Source organism: Crocuta crocuta, unplaced genomic scaffold, assembly GCF_008692635.1.
Source record: "Crocuta crocuta isolate KB4526 unplaced genomic scaffold, BGI_CrCroc_1.0 scaffold430, whole genome shotgun sequence".
Lineage (NCBI taxonomy): Eukaryota > Metazoa > Chordata > Mammalia > Carnivora > Hyaenidae > Crocuta > Crocuta crocuta.
The window spans coordinates 2,857,375-2,876,167 of NW_027527934.1; the positions used below are offsets into that span (position 1 = coordinate 2,857,375).

General features: G+C 43.3%; 1 protein-coding gene across 2 annotated transcripts in view; it reads left to right on the forward strand.

Annotated features, from left to right (window-relative positions):
- Positions 1–729, forward strand: part of KCMF1 (potassium channel modulatory factor 1) — a 73,359-nt gene extending 72,630 nt beyond the window's left edge. For both annotated transcript variants that reach the window (XM_077751911.1, XM_077751910.1), the window contains exon 7: positions 105–729. In XM_077751911.1, coding sequence (XP_077608037.1) covers positions 105–366 — 262 coding nt within the window. In that variant the 3' untranslated portion in view covers positions 367–729. The remainder of the gene's footprint in view (positions 1–104) is intronic.
- The last annotated feature ends 18,064 nt before the right edge of the window (positions 730–18,793 follow it).

The following is an 18,793-nucleotide window of genomic DNA, read 5'->3' on the forward strand; positions in this document are numbered from 1 at the left end:
TGCCACCTAAAAGCTGGCACGCTGGAAGAAGTGGTCGAGATGGACCCTACACTCGTTCGCTGACGTTTTACCTATAAAGATCGTGTCTTTTGTATCTCACGCAGGTTGAACGATCCTAAAATGTCGGAAACGGAGCGCCAGTCCATGGAGAGCGAGCGCGCGGACCGCAGCCTGTTTGTCCAAGAGCTCCTTCTGTCCACTCTGGTGCGCGAGGAGAGCTCGTCCTCCGACGAGGATGAACGGGGGGAGATGGCAGATTTCGGTGCTATGGGCTGTGTAGATATTATGCCTTTAGATGTTGCTTTAGAAAACCTAAATTTAAAAGAGAGTAATAAAGGAAATGAGCCTCCACCACCTCCTCTTTGATGACATCCCAATTCGCAGACAATGTCCTCTGTGCTGTATTTGCCAATGAAAGTGGACAACAGCTATCTTGGGTTTGTTTGGTGATTGTAACTTCAGGTCTGTCACTCTTGTTACATTGTGTACATTCAAAGGAAGAGAGAAAATATATATGATAATCATTTCCACTTAACTAATTTTTACTTCTAGCAGGTAAATGTAGGTAGCAGTGCAGGGGTGATCTCTGCTCCCTGTACCTTGACATGCAGAAGGCTCTCCTAATACTCCACATTCAAACTGAAGAGGAAAATTGAAATCTCTTAATGAAGCTGCTGTGTGTATTTATGAATATTAATGAATAAAAACTGCTTGGATGGTTTACCTTAACTACTGCATGAGGTTTTTTGCAGCGTGCATGAGTTTTAGTGACCTTGTTATTTAAAAACTTAAATACAAGGAGTAAAACTTAAACAAAAATAAAAGCCCAAAGCTTTCCTGAACATTATTCAATGGTTACACGGCAAGAGTTACGTGGCGAAGTAGCTTTTGAATAATGTCTGCCTGAATCACCTTTCTTTGTGTGCCTCCTACGCACAAAGCCGGCTCTGCAGCGGAATCTGGGGGTCGTAGCCGGTGCCGCGCTCCGCCCTGTGTGACTGTCCTGCCGCCCTGTGGGTCCTCTCACCCGTGCGGGGCTCCGCCTGTCTCTCTAACTCCTCTCTAGAAGACGCACCAGTAAAGCTACTGTCGGAATCTGCTGCAGGGGCGTTTGTGCGCCCTAAAAACGAATCCTGTTCATGTTTGTTTGAAGTTTTTACTTTTTGTGGTTGTTTAAAATTTTTTTCAATTGTTAAATATGTTTTATTCAGGTGTGGATGAATTTCATTTATTCACTGTTCAACAAAGTTAACCTGAATTATGTTGTCTTTGTTTTTGAAAATCTCACATTCTCAATCATACTTTGCGTTATTTATGTACTTGCTTCGTAGTTTGCCGAGACAGATCAGATCAGGGGAGCTTTGAGGATTTGCCTTCCCAGATTTTGTCAGTATATCACAACCAAATTCTTAATGCTAACTCTAGCACCTTTTATTTATTGGGTTTTTTTCTGGCATAAAAAGTAAAGCCTTTTAATTGAATCATGCCACCTATATGCCTATATTATTAATCCTATGTGTAAAAAAAAAATGTACAGCTTTTTGGGGTTTGTTTTGGGGTTTGGAGGGGCTGGGATATTTTTTATTTCCTGTTTCAGTTTTTGTGCATAGACTTTCACAATAGCTCCAAGGCAGGGACAGCGGGTTTGGGGGTCGGGGGGCAGTTTTTCGAATGTAAATTTAGGACTTTTAAAAAAGGTGCGCACAGCTTCTGATAAATTTATAACTAGATTTAACCTAATCATGTCTTGTTCCAGCTCCTTCCTCCAGTGTCCTCTCTTTCTCCTGTCGTCCTTTTCCTTTCCCGTCTGTGTCTCTCCGTTCCTTCAACATGACAAGCATACAGACTTGAACACCCTCGGTGTTCTTCCGAGAACTGTGAAGTCCATGTTCGTCCAAATGTAACCAAAAAGGAAGTCACCCCACATGTCTAAAAACTGTTGCTTCTCCTCCTCTGAAACTTCAGACTCCCAACAATTTCCAAATATGATAGCTTTGTTTTCTTTAGTTTCTGTGATGGAAAATGTTTTAAAGGAAAATTTTACACCAGGCTTCTGGTTATACTAGAAGTCCAGCCCAGTAGGGATTTTCTTTTCCTCCTTCTTTTCTTTCTTTCTTTCTTTCTTTTTTTTTTTTTTTTCCTTTTTTTCAATTAGTTGTTGAGACATTTCAAAAACCAGTTTCCAAGCTGTGGTCTTTTCAAACACATCTTCTGCACATTAAGTCACACATTTCAATAAAGCATTTTCAAGACTGTTGACCAATTGAATTTCTTTGCTGTTGGTGAATTAGCCTAACCATTCATTATTCACAGATATCATTATATCTCTGATCTAGGATTTTTTTTTTCTTATGCTAAACGTGGAGGTCCTGATTTTGTGTGAATGCATTACTGTGGCTGTGAGAAGTAGAAATTGCCAATTATGTGCTTTCCCTCTCCTGCACAAATTCTGGGAAAATGTAAGAGCCTTCCTTTTTTTGACATGGTTTGAGGGAACAACTTTAAATCCATTTCAGGGCAGTTTAATCTAGACGATCAATTGAACACTTCAGAAGACCTAAAGGTTCCTAAGATTCCATCTCATGTAGAATACTGTATATGAATTATTTTTTACCAGATATTTTACAAATACCTCACCTCATCCTGTATGTAATCAATAATAATGTATTTTAGGGTAGAAAGACACAGACTATCAATATAAAAATATATTTAAGCCCTTCAAATTCTTGTGTCCTTTTTCTTTAGTTTCTGAATTAACATATTATTGGATTTATTGAATAAAAATAATTACAAAGATTTTGATGTAGAGGAGACCAAATCGCTATATCATTGTATTATGACACCTTCAAATTTCTAAGGACCAGATCCTGAGCTTTGTGAGGTTTTTGTTGAGTTTTGGGTGTCTAGGGTATAAGTTTGAAGTGCTCTGATAATGCCTCTCTTTACTTCCTGCTTGGAAATTTATTTCTGCTGAAAGTGTTCTAGAAGGAGTTCAATGTCATGACCCTAAAGAACCCAAGAAAAAATGTATAGTGAAGAAGACGACCTTCAGAGAATGTTCGAAACTATATTTGTTTCTATTTTGTGTGAATTATAGAATACAGTGTATGTTTAAGAATCCCAAAGTAACTCCCTCTAAGCCGTAATTGTGTGTAGGATATTATCAGACCTCACACTCCTGTATATGTCATCACGGAGAGCAACGGAATTTGGGATTTGACTGAAATGTAGAATCTACCTCATGACTTCCTCAGATTGTTTTTCATCCATTCCGTTTCCTAAAATATTTCAGCTATTTTGAACAAATAGAAATACCTGTGCTTTTATAGCTGCAGTCATAAGATACAATATATTGTATACAATATCTCTAGTGAAGTATATAAATTTGTATCTAAATTGTATTGTTATTTAAAAAAAATTTGGAACCCAGATTTGTTATTTAACAGAGTAGTCCATTCTTACTCCATTTATTAGACTCAGATAATATAATAGAAACCCCTTCTCCCTTTGGTCCCCAAAGAAATGTAGCTTAGGATAGCAGATCCAATATTACACTAACCGAAGTAACAGAAAATTGTGTCCCATTATCTATTTAAGGGCGAGGGGAGGTGGTTGGAGACAAAAGGTCCTCTGAATGGGATCCCTGCCACTGAAAATTGTCAGCAAAAAATAAGTCTAGCATAACAAATTGAATATGGTTAGTACAGCCCTATGAAACTGGACTGTATAAAAACTAAACGAGTAGGCACTAAAAGCTCTTCAACAAACGGGCCGGTTTTGTAGAAGAAAGCCTACAGCAATGTTTACTGTATATGATGCCTTGTGTTTTTAAATTATATGCTTGCACCACTTTGGAGGCACAAGTGAAACTTACTTCATGTGCAGCAATAAGTAAAACACTAGGTACAAAAATTTCACAGAATTATATGTTAAAGTTGAGGTTAATGCTGGCACAAAGGTCATGCTTTTCTGTGTTCTTTATAAAGACACTTTAAAACCACAACAGATCTCTCCCTCAGACAGACATGGTAACCAAACCCCTGTCCTCAGCTTGGAGTGGGAAGGCGTTTGGGTTGGAATGCAAGATGAGCAGCAGCTGGCAGACTTTCTGATCTTTCGTGACAGTATTACAAAAATTGTTTTAAACACGGCCTTATCTGAATAATTTCATCACTGTGCTCCAAAGCCGTGTTCAAGTGCCTTTTTTTTCAATATAGTGTAAAAATTCGATTTCTTGTGCCCATCAACTTCAACCAGGCTTACGCATCTAAGCGATGCTTTGTTTCAGAGTAGTACTCATCCACTCTTGGTTTTTCTATTTTTCAGCCCATCTCTATTAAATAATTGTTCCACAAATAAGCATAGGAGCCTGGGGAGTTCCTTATTTGAGGAGCCCCACAGCATATCTCGTATATAGACATTGGTTGCCACTTCCTCAACTTGCTAAGAGATTCAGATTTGAAAGATTATTCATCTCAGCGAAGCTGGCCCACAGGCTGGGATCCACATGGCATTTTAGTCTGTTGTTACCAGGTCGGTAGTGCCTCGGTTAAGTTCCTCATATTGCAAAGTAGGATGCTCCCCCACAGGTCCCCAGGTTTTACAAAGTTGATTGAACTTTACAGTAACTGGTAAAAGATTCAACTAAAAAGAAACCCTTAAGGGGTTCTCGGGTGGCTCAGTTAGGTGAGCGTCAGACTTTGGCTCAGGTCATGATCTCGGGATTTGTGAGTTTGAGTCCCGCATCAGGCTTGCTGCTGTCAGCACAGAGCCCACTTCATATCCTCTGTCTCCCTCTCTCTCTGCCCCTCCCCTGCTGGTGCTCCCCATCAAAAATGAATAAATAAACATTAAACATATACTTTTAACAAATAGAAACCCTTAAGCATGATTTTTGTGTCCCTGATAATGTTCCTTGGCACACAGATCACACACAGACCTTGATGAGTGTGCGTATGTGATTTGATAACCCCTGTGGACCATGGGCACAAACCCTTGTAGGGACCACTTTCCTCAGGCCTAGACTGACAATTTGTCTCGTCCAGTCTAAGACGTCTTTACTAACCCTTCACAAAGCTCTAAGGACCTAGTCTTGACTTTGTTGCCTTTGTAGATAGTGGCTGTGGCCTGTGATTTGTTGGCTCCTCTGTCACGTAAACCACCACTCCTGTTCTCGCTCCTCATTCGTTCTTTCTGAGCTCTCAGTAGGCACAGAGCTTTGGCCTAAGCCTAGGCATCATTTACAACTTGTAATTTTTGCAGACCCTGCCCCGTAAGAGAATTTTTCAGAAACAATTTCCTAGAAGAGCCTTTCTCCCTCACCCAATTGGGAACGTTTTCAGGGTCACCAAGCCTGTTACATGTCATAGGTAAAGTGTCCAATCTGATCTGGTGAGTAAGCAAGTCCTTTTTTTTTTTTTTAATTTAGAGAGAGAGAATCCAAAGCAGAATCCACACTGTCAGCGCAGAGCCCAGTTCAGGGCTTGATCTCACAAACCGTGAGATCATGACCTGAGTCAACCGCTCAACCCACAGAGCCACCCTGGTGCCCCTGGGCTACTTTAAATCCTGCTGCCAGCTCTGAGCATGTTTAAAGTTCTGCTGGATGCATAAAACATCAGTCTGCATTTATTTAATAGCAAAGCTGACATAAAACAGTTGGGACATCCTTTTCTATAAATTGGAGGAGAATCCAGCTCTCCTTTCAGATGCTCTGACCACACCCTGTATAAAAGGTTTATGTGAGGCAGAAGCAACAATATTCCTAGGGTAAGATTTTATAATCCTAAATCAGCAAGTGGATTAGGCCACTGGGAAGCAGACCTCAGTCACTATCTCTAGAGACTGAAGACTTCATGGATTCTTATACCCTAGTCATGTAAACTATTCTGGCCAGTCTCAAATGCCTTTAATTTTGTCTATGACAGCCTCTCGTGACACTAGTTTCACCAATAAAAACAAATTTGGGGCAGGCAGTTGGCTGGCTCAGTCGGTAGAGCATGTGACTCTTGATCTCGGGGTTCTAAGTTCAAGCCCTACGTTAGGTGTAGAGATTGCTTAAAAGTAAAATCTTCAAAAGGAAAAAACCAAACCATTTTTGGATGTGCAGTATGTTAATTAAAGTCTGTTGGAATTGCAAAAGAACGTGTCGGAGCAGCCATTGGAGTGTGGCCCAATTGGATGGCAGCCACCTTGTTAACTGGCTACTCTTAGAATTAAAGCTACCTTGGAAAATATCACACTGACTACACAGTAGTATTTTAGAATAAATTACAGACATTATAACAGGCTCCCAGACTACACTGAACCTTTATGTGGATTATCTTTTGTAACATCACCACTTGGCCAACCCAGCTTTTCCGTGATTTCTGATTTGAATATAATCTTGGACGCATATATAAATAAACTGAGTTACACACATCACTTTCCATTTCCTTCATGTGGATAACACAGCTTGACTTCAATGGCTGTATTGTATCATTTTAAGATCTAAGTAGTGTCTTTGGGGCTCCTGGGTGGCTCTGTCAGTCCCAGCTCAGGTCATGACCCCACAGTTTGTGGGTTCGAGCCCCACGTCAGGCTCTGTGCTGACAGCTTGGAGCCTGGAACCTGCTTTAGATTCTGTGTCTCCCTCGGTCTCTCTCTGCCCCTCCCCCGCTCATGCTCTGTCTCTCTCTCAAAAATAAACATCAAAAGAAAAATTTTTTTAAAGATATAAGTAGTGCCCAACCACAGATTCAGACATCTGTGGTACCAGTGCCTTAGCTGTTCAGCAGGAAATTTTATAGTATCAAAAACCCCATGAATGTCTTAATGCTCCTCTTGTCCCTCTCTGCTTCCTCTTCTCTTTCCTTTGTCTTATGTCTGTGCCGTGTGTTTCATTAATGCTTCCAGTGACACCTGCAGTTTTAGCTCCATTTGCCAACAGAATTTTCAGGACCCACCCAGATTACCCTGAGACCCATTGCTGATGTCGCTTGGGCTGGCCACAAAGATTATGCTGACCCCGGGAGGACTGGCCTCAATTCTCAGTCCAGAAAAGGACTTTGGAATACTTACTTACACTTACAAGCTCACAGGGCAAGTGAGACTAGAAAGAAGGAATTGGGAAGAACTCCCCAGAATTTCTTCATCTGCATGACATGAGTCCCAGCCACCCAGGATCAGAGAGAGGAAAAGGCTTTGCTGCTGCTGCTGCTTTTTTTTTTTTTTTTCCTCTTCAGGGTCCCTATTGGCTTTTTGGCTATTGTTGGTTTTCCCTTTTCGAGCATCAAACTGCCTCCAGGTAATAGGTTAAAAGTGATGGTGGAGGGGCACCTGGCTGGCTCAGTGGGTAGAGCACATGACACTTGATCTTGGGTTTGTTAGTTCAAGCCCCAAGTTGGGTGTAGAGATTACTTAAAAAAAAAATCTTTATGAAATACAGTGGATGGGGCACCTAGGTGGCTCAGTCGGTTAAGCGTCTGACTTTTGCTCAGGTCATGATCTCACAGTTCGTGGGTTCGAGCCCCGCATCAGGCTCTGTGCTGAATGTTTGCTCAGAGCCTGGAGCCCGCTTTGGATTCTGTGTCTCCTTCTCTCTCTGCCTCTCCTCCACTCATGCTCTCTCTCACTCTGTCTCTCAAAAATAAATAAATGTAAAAAAAATTAACAAAAAGCATCCAACTTCAGCTCGGGTCATGATCTCATGGTTCTTGGGTTCAAGCCCCGTGTCAGGCTCTGCTGACGGCTCAGAGCCTGGAGCCTGCTTCAGATTCTGTGTCTCCCTCTCTCTCTTGCCCCTTCCCTGCTCGCTCTCTGTCTCTCAAAATAAAATAAATACATAAAACATTTAAAAAAAGAAAAAAGAAAAAGTGGTGGTGGAAATCACAAAATTTTGGCATCTAGTCTGAACAAGAACTTTCATTTTAACCTGTTACTCTAAGGGGTTGAGACTGTGAAGTAAGGTGTTTAGGAAGGAAGGTGGGGTATATATTTTAATAACACTTTAAGCCTATTTCAATGAGACTTTTAATTCTTTGTAGTGTTTTTGTGCAAGTGTTCACCGTTCTGTGGTTACAGAACACAAAGCACATCCACTTGATTAAACTAAAACCCACCATGTAGTCTTTCACCCAGGTGTTTGTCCAGTGACTCTGGCGCCAGACATTCTCTTCACTCTTTTGTGTCAAATTGCCTTCAGCCCAAGATTGGCTAAGACTTCTTTTTTTCTTTTTTCTTTTTCCCGTTCATTTAGTTTTTTCAGAGAAAGAGAGACAGACAGACAGAATGTGAGTGGGGGAGGGGCAGAGAGAGAGGGAAACACAGAACATGAAGCACGTTCCAAGCTCTGAGTTGTGAGACAGAGCCCCACGCGGGGCTCAAACCCACGAACCGCGAGGGGATCATGACCTGAGCTGAAGTTGGATGCTTAACTGACTGAGCCACCCAGGCGCCCCAGGATAGCTTTAAGATTTCTTAAAGGATGTGACTAATACTGGTTTTCACATCTTATTATACTGTTATAAGGCAGACATTGAATGCATCGTTATGAGGTGTTTCAAGTAGAGTTTAGGGCAGTATTTGACAAAGTTTTTTGTAATGCTCAGCTTTTAGATGTTTTAAGTTCTGTAACCAGCCATAACAGATGGCAATCATGAGAAGTAATGGAGTAAGATTGGTGGGAAGAAGTGTTTGGAAGGATTACAATGAATGATGAGAATGGATAGAATTTTCAGTTTTAGAAATTAGGGTTTAGGGGTGCCTGGGTGGCTCAGTTGATTAAGTGTCCAACTCTCGATCTCACAGTTCGTGGGATCAAGCCTCAGCACAGAGCCTGCTTGGGATTCTCTCTCTCTCCTCTCTCTCTCTGACCCTCCCCTGCTCATGCTCTCTCTCTCTCTCTCCTTCAAAAGAAATAAACATTAAAAATTTTTTAAAACAAAGAAATTAGGGTTTAGTTCATCATCTTGAGGTTCCGTCTCCCATTTCATAAGTACCCAAATTGTGCCTGAATTAGAAGGTGAGTAAGTCCTGAGCAATAACTGGTCAGTCCATTCTGGACAGGACTCTGAAATTTGCAGAATTCCCTGGATTACTGATACTGCTCACCCCCAGGGAGGAAGAGGAGAAAAGATGGTGTTCCTCGGTCAACCGTTAAAATTTGAAATTCATGGTGAGAATTAAGAGATGCACAATTTTGTGTCAAGGGATGTGGATGGGGCTCAAAATCAAGGTGAGTTAAAGGTAAAGTTTGGGGAAAACCTGGAGAATGGGGCTCTGGAATTGAAGCTTAGAGTTGGAAAGGTCCAGTCTGTCTCTGAATGCGGGAGTCGCCGTGGAAACATGCCTGCCAAATGCATACCCACCCCAGGACAGGGGGAAGATCAAGTGCAGTGGTTGGGAACATGGACGGGTTCCAATCCTGGATCTCCCCACTTAACGAGCTGTGTGATCTTGGTCAAGTTAACCTTAATTAAAAAGTGTGCCTATTTCCTTACTATTAAGTGAAGCTAATGATAGTATCAAATACTGTGTTAATATAGTGCTGGGTGCAAAGTAACCACTCAATATACAGTAGGTGGTAGGTCAGAAGTCAGAGAACACAACCCAAGATTCTCCCGGGAACAAATCCCAGAAGACAGAGTGCATGCACCTGGGTAAAGGCAATACATCGATTCCATTAGCCTGCCCTACTTCGAACATTTGTAAAAGACTCTGGCAAAAATCTCCATGAGAATCAGTGACCTAGTAAACATCACACACACACAAAAAACCCCAAAAAACCCAAGATTCTTTTTCTGAAGAGCTTGAGATCGGGGAGGGAAGCCTCACCCTAGGGCTAATGACCATAGATGCCAAAGAATAAGCACTGATTCCCCAGCCCCCTTCCCCGCTTTATTGTTTCCCCATGACTTGTATCAGCATCACCTCCCCACCACACACACACACATGCACACACACACACATACATGTAGACACCCTTACACATATACGTACATAGACATATAATCATGCATCCGTACCCACATATACACAGACACACGAATGCCAGCTCTCCATCTGTCACCACTATATCATTATTATCTACAACAATGGTTGGTGCCCCATAACTAAGGGATGAAAGAATGAACACTGTGGGCCCGGCTCTGTTAAGAGTGGTTTTTATGATTTTAAAAATACATACCAGTATATCGGGGCAACTGGGTGGCTCAGTCTGTTGAGCATCTGCCTTCAGCTCAGGTCATTATCTTCACAGTTCACGAGTTCAAGCCCCGTGTCAGGCTCTGTGCTAACAGCTCAGAGATTGGAGCCTGCTTCAGAGTCTATGTCTCCCTCTCCCTCTCTGCCCCTCCCCTGCTTGCGCTTTGTCTCTCTCCCTCTCAAAAATAAATAAACATTAAAAAATTTTTTAAATACATACGAATATAAAATACTCAGCCCCAGCGGAAAAGAGTCTGGCAGCCCCTCAAAACATTAAGCACAAGGTCGCTGTAGGAGCCAGAAATCCCACTCTTAAGTATGCACCCAAGAGAATTAAAAACACATGTTCGTACAAAAATACAAACATGAATGTTCACAGCAGCGTCGCTCATAATAGCTAAGCAGTGGAAACAACCCAAATGTCCTCAAGTGATGGAGGAGGGACAGACCAAACATGATACACCCACAATGGAATATCTCTTGGCCGTAAAGAGGAACGAAGTCCTGACCCCTGCTCCAACTTAGGTGGGCCTTGAAAACAGTATGCCACGTGAGAGGAGCTGGAAAGGCCACAAGCTCTCTGCTTCCATTTCAATAAGTGACCAGACAAATCCAGAGAAACAAAGTGGATTCATGCTCACCGGAAGCTGAGGCAAAGGGTGGAGAGTGACTGGCTGCTAATGGGTAAGGGTTTCTTTTTGGAATGATGAAAATGTTCTAGAATAGGTAGCAGTGATGCTGACACAATTCTGTGGATATACTAAAAAACATGGAATTAGACACACCTCAAGATGGTGAATTTTATGTAAACCTTTTAAAAAAAATTTTAATGTTTATTTATTTTTGAGAGAGAGAGAGTATGAGCAGGGGAGGGGCAGAGAGAGGGGGAGACACAGAATCTGAAGTAGGCTCCAGGCTCTGAGCTGTCAGTACAGAGCCCAACGTGGGGCTCGAACTCACGAACCATGAGATCATGACCTGAGCTGAAGTCAGACGCCCAACGGACTGAGGCACCCAGGCACCCCAAGAATCACAAGCTCTTCCAACTGAGCCAGCCAGGTGCGCCTTATGTGAAATTTATCTCAAAAAAAAAAAAAAAGGATGCTGTTATATATTCCTTTTAAACTTTTATTTATTTTTCAGTAATCTCTACACCCAATGTGGGGCTCAAAGTCACAAGATCAAGAGTCACATACTATTTGAACTGAGCCAGCCAGGCACCCCATGATGTTAGAGATCCCTAATATCCCCATCTTAGGGGAGTTAAGAGTAAGTTTAGGGAAGCAGCTCTGCCCTGGCACCCAGGACCTTGCACCTTCAATGGGCAGTCTGAGGCAGGTCCCCTAGGGAGGTAAGTGGCCTAGTGGGTTGCTGCCCTGGGGCTGATTCTCACCCACCTCCCTAGCTTTCAGAAGCCTGCTGTGAGGCCATTTCTCATCCCTCTTCCCAGTCTCCAAAGTGCAGCCCTTTCCACTGTCTCCCTGCTTCCACAAGATGTCTGCAGGCCCCCGACGAAGTCCATAAAGCTGCTAGGCTAGAGGTGACAGTTGGTTTCCGCGCAGCAGAGTGGCTCCCTGCCTGTGCCATCTGTTATCTGGGCCCCCAGCTCGGTGCCATCCTGTGGGACCAGGGACGCAAGGAGCTGATGCTGCGCTGACTTTGCTCTTGCTGCCTGTGTAGGTAACATCCTGTCCGACCCGTGTGCACTCAGTGTCTCCTGCAGCCCAGTCGGTGGGGGTGGGGCTGGCCAGCCCTGCAGCCACGGTGATGCTCGCCACAGGCCCCTCGGCCACCACACTGTTGCTGGGAAATGCTTAACACTAAGACGGGAGATCAGATAAATTTTCCAGGTCTCGTCACTGCCAAAGCCAAGATCCTGACCCAGGTGGTGTGACTCAAATCGGACAGAATGAAATCCATCTGGCATGATATCTGATATGACAGTAAATTAAAATTAGGACATTTCTAGAAAACACATTAGATTTGTTCTTCTAACGTCCTTCTCTAACCCCTTCAAAATCTCCGCCTTATCTTCACTATGACAAGTTCGGAGGATCCAAGAACTCAGAAAAGTCTCCCTGGGAACATTTAGAAAGTCATCCTTGGGAAAGTTTTTGGGTAGACACTTAAAGCCACTTGATAACTTTTACAAACTCTGGCCCAGGAATACACATAAATTTCTTTCTCAGGATTAAGAATTAAACTGGTGGCCTTTATGCTATATTTGAACATTGTTTCCAAAGCCTAGCATTCCACAGCCTGGAGGTCATCGCCCGTTAGGAACATTTGAGTCATGGCCCTTCACCTACGCCTTCTTCAATTACCCGCCTCATCTTCCAGCTGCCTCTGCTGTCCTCAAGATGGACGAGGTTGGCTAATTGCTGGGAACGAGAGGCCGCAGCTCCTGAAACATTTCTGCTGGTGTCTATGACCGAAGGGATTACTTCGGCAGTGATGGGGGTGGGCGAGCAGGGGCACGGCTTCCTTTCTGGGTCTCTGGAGCTGGCGATCGGTGCCCATGAATGAGCCCCGTGCTGACAGGGAGGCAGGGAGGCCCTGCTCTGGTGACTCAGGGCCAAGCATGGGGAGAGCCAGGTCTGGGACTGAGTCCCAGCTCCGGCCCGGGCTGGCCGTGTCGGGTGGGAGCAGATCCTTGTCCTTGAGCCTGGCTCTGCTACTCTGAGACACTCGGGGCACTAGGAGCTGCCCGCCAGGCCGGCTGTGTTAAGGGCACAACTCCTGTCCCGGCAGGCACCTGGTGGGCCCACACCTGGGAGGCTCCGACAGCTGGTCCCGGAAGGAGAGGTTAGAGGGGAACACGTACTTCCATGACCCCGGCCTGGGGATCAAGGTCCTTCCAGCTTTGAGAGCAGACGAGCATTCTCTAGTGAGGGACTTCTCCTCCTGAGTCTCAAAATCACCGTCTGAGCCAGGCCTGCCATTATCTCAGCAACGTGTATACCTTTTACTCAGCGGTGATGTGAGGCAAGCCAGCAAGAACCAAGCTAGTCTAGCGGAGCGTTTCTCAAGGAACCTTGAAAGGGGGTGGCCTCGTGTTGACCGCGGAGTCCCAACGCTGGCAGCTGCCTTCGCAGCTCACCCGGTGGGTGTAGCACGGGTGTCAGGGTGGCCGTTGCCACCCTTAAGAATATTTTCTTAAGATTTATTTATTTTGAGAGAGAGAGAGGGAGAGTGCAAGTGGGAGAGGGGCAGAGAGAACGGATCCCGAGCAGGCACCACACTGCCAGCACAGAGCCCCATGCAGGGCTTGAACTCACAGACCATGAGATCATGACCTGAGCTGAAGTCCCACACAATCAACTGAGCTACGCAGGTGCCCCTAATTTAAAAAAAAAAAAAAATTTTTTTAGTAACCTCTACACCCAGTGTGGGGCTCGAACTCACCACTTAGAGATCGAGAGTCACATGCTCCACCGATGCAGCCAGTCAGGCACCCCCAGCCACCTCTGATTTAGAGAGAAAAGAACTGAGCATTACAGCATGAGAGTTAATCTTTATTGGGCCCTTAGTGATCCAGGAATTTTGTTGCATTAATTTCATCACTCCGTGTACTTTGCTATTATCACCCCATTTTAGAAAGGAGGGAAGTGAGGCCCAGGAGGGTAAGTAACCAGTCCAAGACCACACAGTGCTTTCAGAGGCCAGCGAGGGTATGCTTCCCATCAGGGTGTGGACGGAGGGTCTTTACAGCAGGGGCCAGAACCTAAGGGCCAGCTACCATTGGGGAACAAACGAGGATGAAGTTTGGGCTGTGGCCACATGGGGGCAGTGGATCAACATGAAATCCAAAGGCGGCCCCATGCCCAGCCCTCAGCCCTCGCAGACTTCCAAGGGGTCATTTTAACCTTTATTTTCTTGGTTGAGCAGGCAGTGGCAGGAACTGGGTAAAAGTGTGGGGTCTGGGGCCTGACTGCCTGGTATCAAAGCTGTCTCCAGGATTTCCCCTTGCGAACCCATTCTCCTCCCCTGCAGGGGCTCACTCAGTAATGGCCAGAGAGGACTCCAAAGCCATGCGGAGCAAGTGGCAGTGCCTAACTGCTTGAAGCCAGGGGGCTGTAATCATCACAGCGAGCAGCAAGACTGAAATGGCAGCCAGCAGGGTCAGGGCGGAGGAGAGTTATGGTGGCAGTTAATAGAACTTGGCCGAACCACAGGCAAAATATTTGGTTAGCCAACAAGGGTACTATTCAAATTGAACCATGGGGGCGGGGGGGAAATCAGGGTGATGATGACGAAGCTAAGAGCAGTTGCTCCAATAAAAAGTCACACCCCCTTGTCCAGTTGCTACCCAAAGTCAGTTTTCAAAACCAGAGCCTGCCGATTGAAGAAGAGGCTGGAACTCCAGGGTTGAAGGACCCTGCCACACACGGCGATTGAACGTGGTAATGATTCCTTCTGGCCGTCTCCCAGAGGGACCGAGGGCTAGTTGCTTGGGTCACCGGGCACAGGGGAAAGGACATACATAACATTCTGAGGACAACTGGCCACAGACTCCCAGTTGACTTTGATAACCTGAGACCTAAAGTGTAATCATGGTTCGTTGTTAGAAGAGGAACATATACAAGTTTCCTGCGGGGCTCAGTCGGTGAAATGTGAGACTCCTGCTCTCAGAGTTGTGGGTTCAAGCCCTACATTGGGCGTAGAGATTACTTAAAAATAAAATCTTTAGGGGCGCCTGGGTGGCTCAGTCAGTTGCGCGCCCGACTTCAGCTCAAGTCATGATCTCGCGGTTCGTGGGTTCCGGCCCTGCGACGGGCTCTGTGCTGACAGCCAGCTCAGAGCCTGGAGCCTGTCTTCGGATTCTGTGTCTCCCTCCCTCTCTGACCCTCCCCTGCTCATGCTGTGTGTGTGTCTCTCTCAGGAATAAATAAAAACATTTTTAAAAAATAAAAATTAAAAACATTAAAAAAAATCTTTAAAAAAAGAATAGGAGCATATAGGGATCAGGTAATAAATAGCAATAAATGGAGTTCTTGCCAAAGTCCAGTTCAGAGTAGATGATTGAGGTTTGTGTTCATATTGTAATGGTCATTTCTCCAGTCTCCCAATGTGTATTAGTAATAGACATACCTGAAAATTAGCCTAATCCTTACAGTTCTTTTCATTATAGCCATCTGGATGGGTATGTAATGGTATCTCAATGTGGTTTTAATACACTATTCCAGATCAGCTAATAATATTCAGCATTTCCATATGCTTATTAGATATTTGCATATCTTTTTTTTGGTGACATGCCTATTTTGCCCGTATTTTAATTAGGTTGTTTGTTTTTTGAGTTCAGTTCTTTATATATTCTAGACACAAGCCCTTATCACATACATGATGTACAAATAATTTTTTCCCACTGGCTTATCTTTCCATTTTCTTAATCATGTCTGTCACAGAGCAAAGGTTTTTAACTTTGATGAAATTCAATGTTTTTTCCTTTTATGGATCATTCCTCGAGTACCATGGCTAAGAATTCTTTGCCTAACCCCAGGTCACAAAGATGGTCTCCAATGTTCTCTTCTAAAAGTTTTATAGTTTTACTTTATATGTTTATATCTATAATCAAATTTATTTTACCACCAAATTCTATTACATCATCCAAGAACTATACAATTAATTTTTATTGAGTTTAAATTCGCATAAAATAAAATTAACCATTTTAAAGTATACAGTTCAGGGGCAGCTGGGTGGTTCAGTTGGTCAAGTGTCCAACTCTTGATTTAGGCTCAGGTCATGGTCTAACGATTTGGGAGTTCAAGCCCCGAATTGAGCTCTGTGCTGACAGTGTGGAGCCTGCTTGGGATTCTCTCCCTTCCTCTCCCTCTGCCCCTTCCCCACTCATTCTCACTCTCTCTCAAAATAAATAAATAAACTTAAAAAAATAAAGTATAAGTTCAGTTGCTTTTACTATATTCACAATATTATGAAATCACCACCTCTATCTAGTTCCAAACATTTCAATTCTCCAAAAAAAAAAAAAGAAAAGACGAGAAAAAGAAAAAACCAGTACTGATTTTCCCCTCCCTGGAAACCACCTATTTGATTTCTGTTTCTAATGGATTTACCTATCCTGACATTACATAAAATAAAATCAAATAATATGTGTTCTGTTAGTTAGCATGTTTTTTCAGGGTTCATCCATGTTGTAGCATGTGTCAGTATTTCATCCCTTTAGGGCACCTGGCTGACTCACTTGGTAGAGCATGGGACTCTTGATCACAGAGCTGTGAGTTCGAGCCCCATAGTGGGGGTAGAATTTATTTTTTAAAAAAGCTCAAAATTTTTCATTTATGCTTATGACTGAATAATATCCCATCATTTATATATGCTACAATTTAGTTATCTAGATTGATATTTGAATAAATTTCATGTAGTCATCCATTGATGGATATTTGGGTTGTTTCCATCTTTTGGCTGTTATGGATAATGCTGCTATGAATATAGTAAACATGTACAAATATTTGCTTGCGTACTTGTTTTCCGTTCTTTTGAGTCAATAGCTAGTAAAAGAACTGTTGGATCATGTGGTAATTCTGTTTAACTTTTTGAAAAACTAATAAACTATTCTTCTGCAGTGGCTGCACCGTTTTACATTTGTACCAGCAAGGTATAAGAATTCTAGTTTCTCTGGCACCTGGGTGGCTCAGTTGGTTAAGCATCTGACTTTGTCTCAGGTCACGATGTCACAGTTTTTGAGTTCAAGTCCCACATCAGGTGAATGCCAGCCCTACTTCAGGGAAAACATGAAGCTTACCCTGCTTCTGGTGAGCCTCACTTCTCCCTCGTTTTCTCTCTCCCTCTTTCTGCCTCTCGCTCATTTGCACCCTCTTTCTCTTTAAAAATAAATAAATAAATAAATAAATAAATAAATAAATAAATGAATAAATGCACTATCTTCATCCTAGTGGGTGTGTAGTGGTATCTCATTGTGCCTTCGATTTACATTTTCTTAATGACTAATGACATTGAACATCTTTTTCTGTCCTTATCGGCAATTTGTTTGTCTTTTTGCCTTCTTTTGAGAAATACCTATTCATGTCCTCTGATGGACAAATGTTTTTAATGTCCATATAATCAATTTTGACTTAACTTTTTAAAGCGTTTTTTTAATGTTTATTTTTGAGAAAGAGAGAGAGAGAGAGAGAGAGCATGAGCAGGTGAGGGGCAGAGAGAGAGGGAGACACAGAATCCAAAGCAGGTTCCAGGCTCTGAGCTGTCGGCACAGAGCCTGACCCGGGGCTCAAACTCACGAACTGTGAGATCGTGACCTGAAGTCAGATGCTTAACCAACTGACCACCCAGGAACCCCAATTTTTACTTAATTTTTAAAAATAAAGCATGAGGTGGGGCGCCTGGGTGGCTTAGTCGGTTAAGCGACCGACTTTCGCTTAGGTCATGATCTCGCGGTTCGTGGGTTCGAGCCCCGCGTCGGGCTCTGTGCTGACTGCCCTCTCAGAGCCTGGAGCCTGTTTCAGTCTGTGACTCCCTCTCTCTCTGACCCTCCCCTGCTCACGCTGTCTCTCTCTCTCCTAGAAATAAATAAAACATTAAAAAAATTTTAAAAAAAATAATAATAATAAAGCATGAGGGGGCACCTGGATGGTCCAGTAGGCTAAGTGTCTGACTCTCGATTTGGGCTCAGGGCTCGATTTCATGGTTCATGAGTTTGAGCCTCACATCAGGCTCCATCAGCCAGCTTGGGATTCTCCCCCTCCCTCCCATTGTCCCTCCCCAGCTGGCACACTTTGCACACGCTCTCTCTCTCACACACACACACACAAAATAAATAAATAAATCTTTATTTGTTGTTGTTAAAGTAAGGCACCAGGCTGACACCTGGCTAGATCAGTCGGTGGAGATGTGACTCTTTATCTCCGGGTTGTGAGTTTGAGCCCCAATTTGTGTATAGAAATTACTCAAAAACAAAATCTTTAGGGGAGCCTGGTGGCTCAGTTAGTTAGGCATCTGACTTTTTATTTCAGCTTAGAGCATGATCTCATGGTTCATGGGTTCCACCCTGAGTCGGGCTCTGCATTGACAGTGCGGAGAATGCTTGGGGTTCTCTCTCCCCCTCTCTCTGCCCCTTGCTCTGGCTCAAAAAAATAAATAAATAAGTAAATATTTTTAAAAATTTTTTTAAATAAAATAGAATCTTTTAAAAAATCTTTAAAACAAAATAAGGCATGAAAGTTAAGTCAAAGTGGGTTTTTTTGTTTATGGATTAGAATTGTTTCAATATTATTTCTCAGAAAGATTATCCTTCCTCTGTTGCACCAATGTCAAAAATCAAACCTCCATATTTCTGTGGATAAATTTCTGAACTCTCTATCCTATTTCATTGGTCTGCATATCTAAGCATTCGCCAGTAGCACAATGTATTGATTACATCAGCTTTTTTTTTTTTTTTTAAGATTTTATTTTAACTAATCTCTACACCCAACATGGGGCTTGAACTCACAACCCTGAGATCAAGAGTCACAAGATCCACCGACTGAGCCAGCCAGGCACACCTTGATTACTTTAGTTTTTTTTTTAAGTTTATTTATTTATTTTGAGAGACAGAGCAGGGGAGGGGCAGAGAGAGAGGGAGAGAGAGAATCCC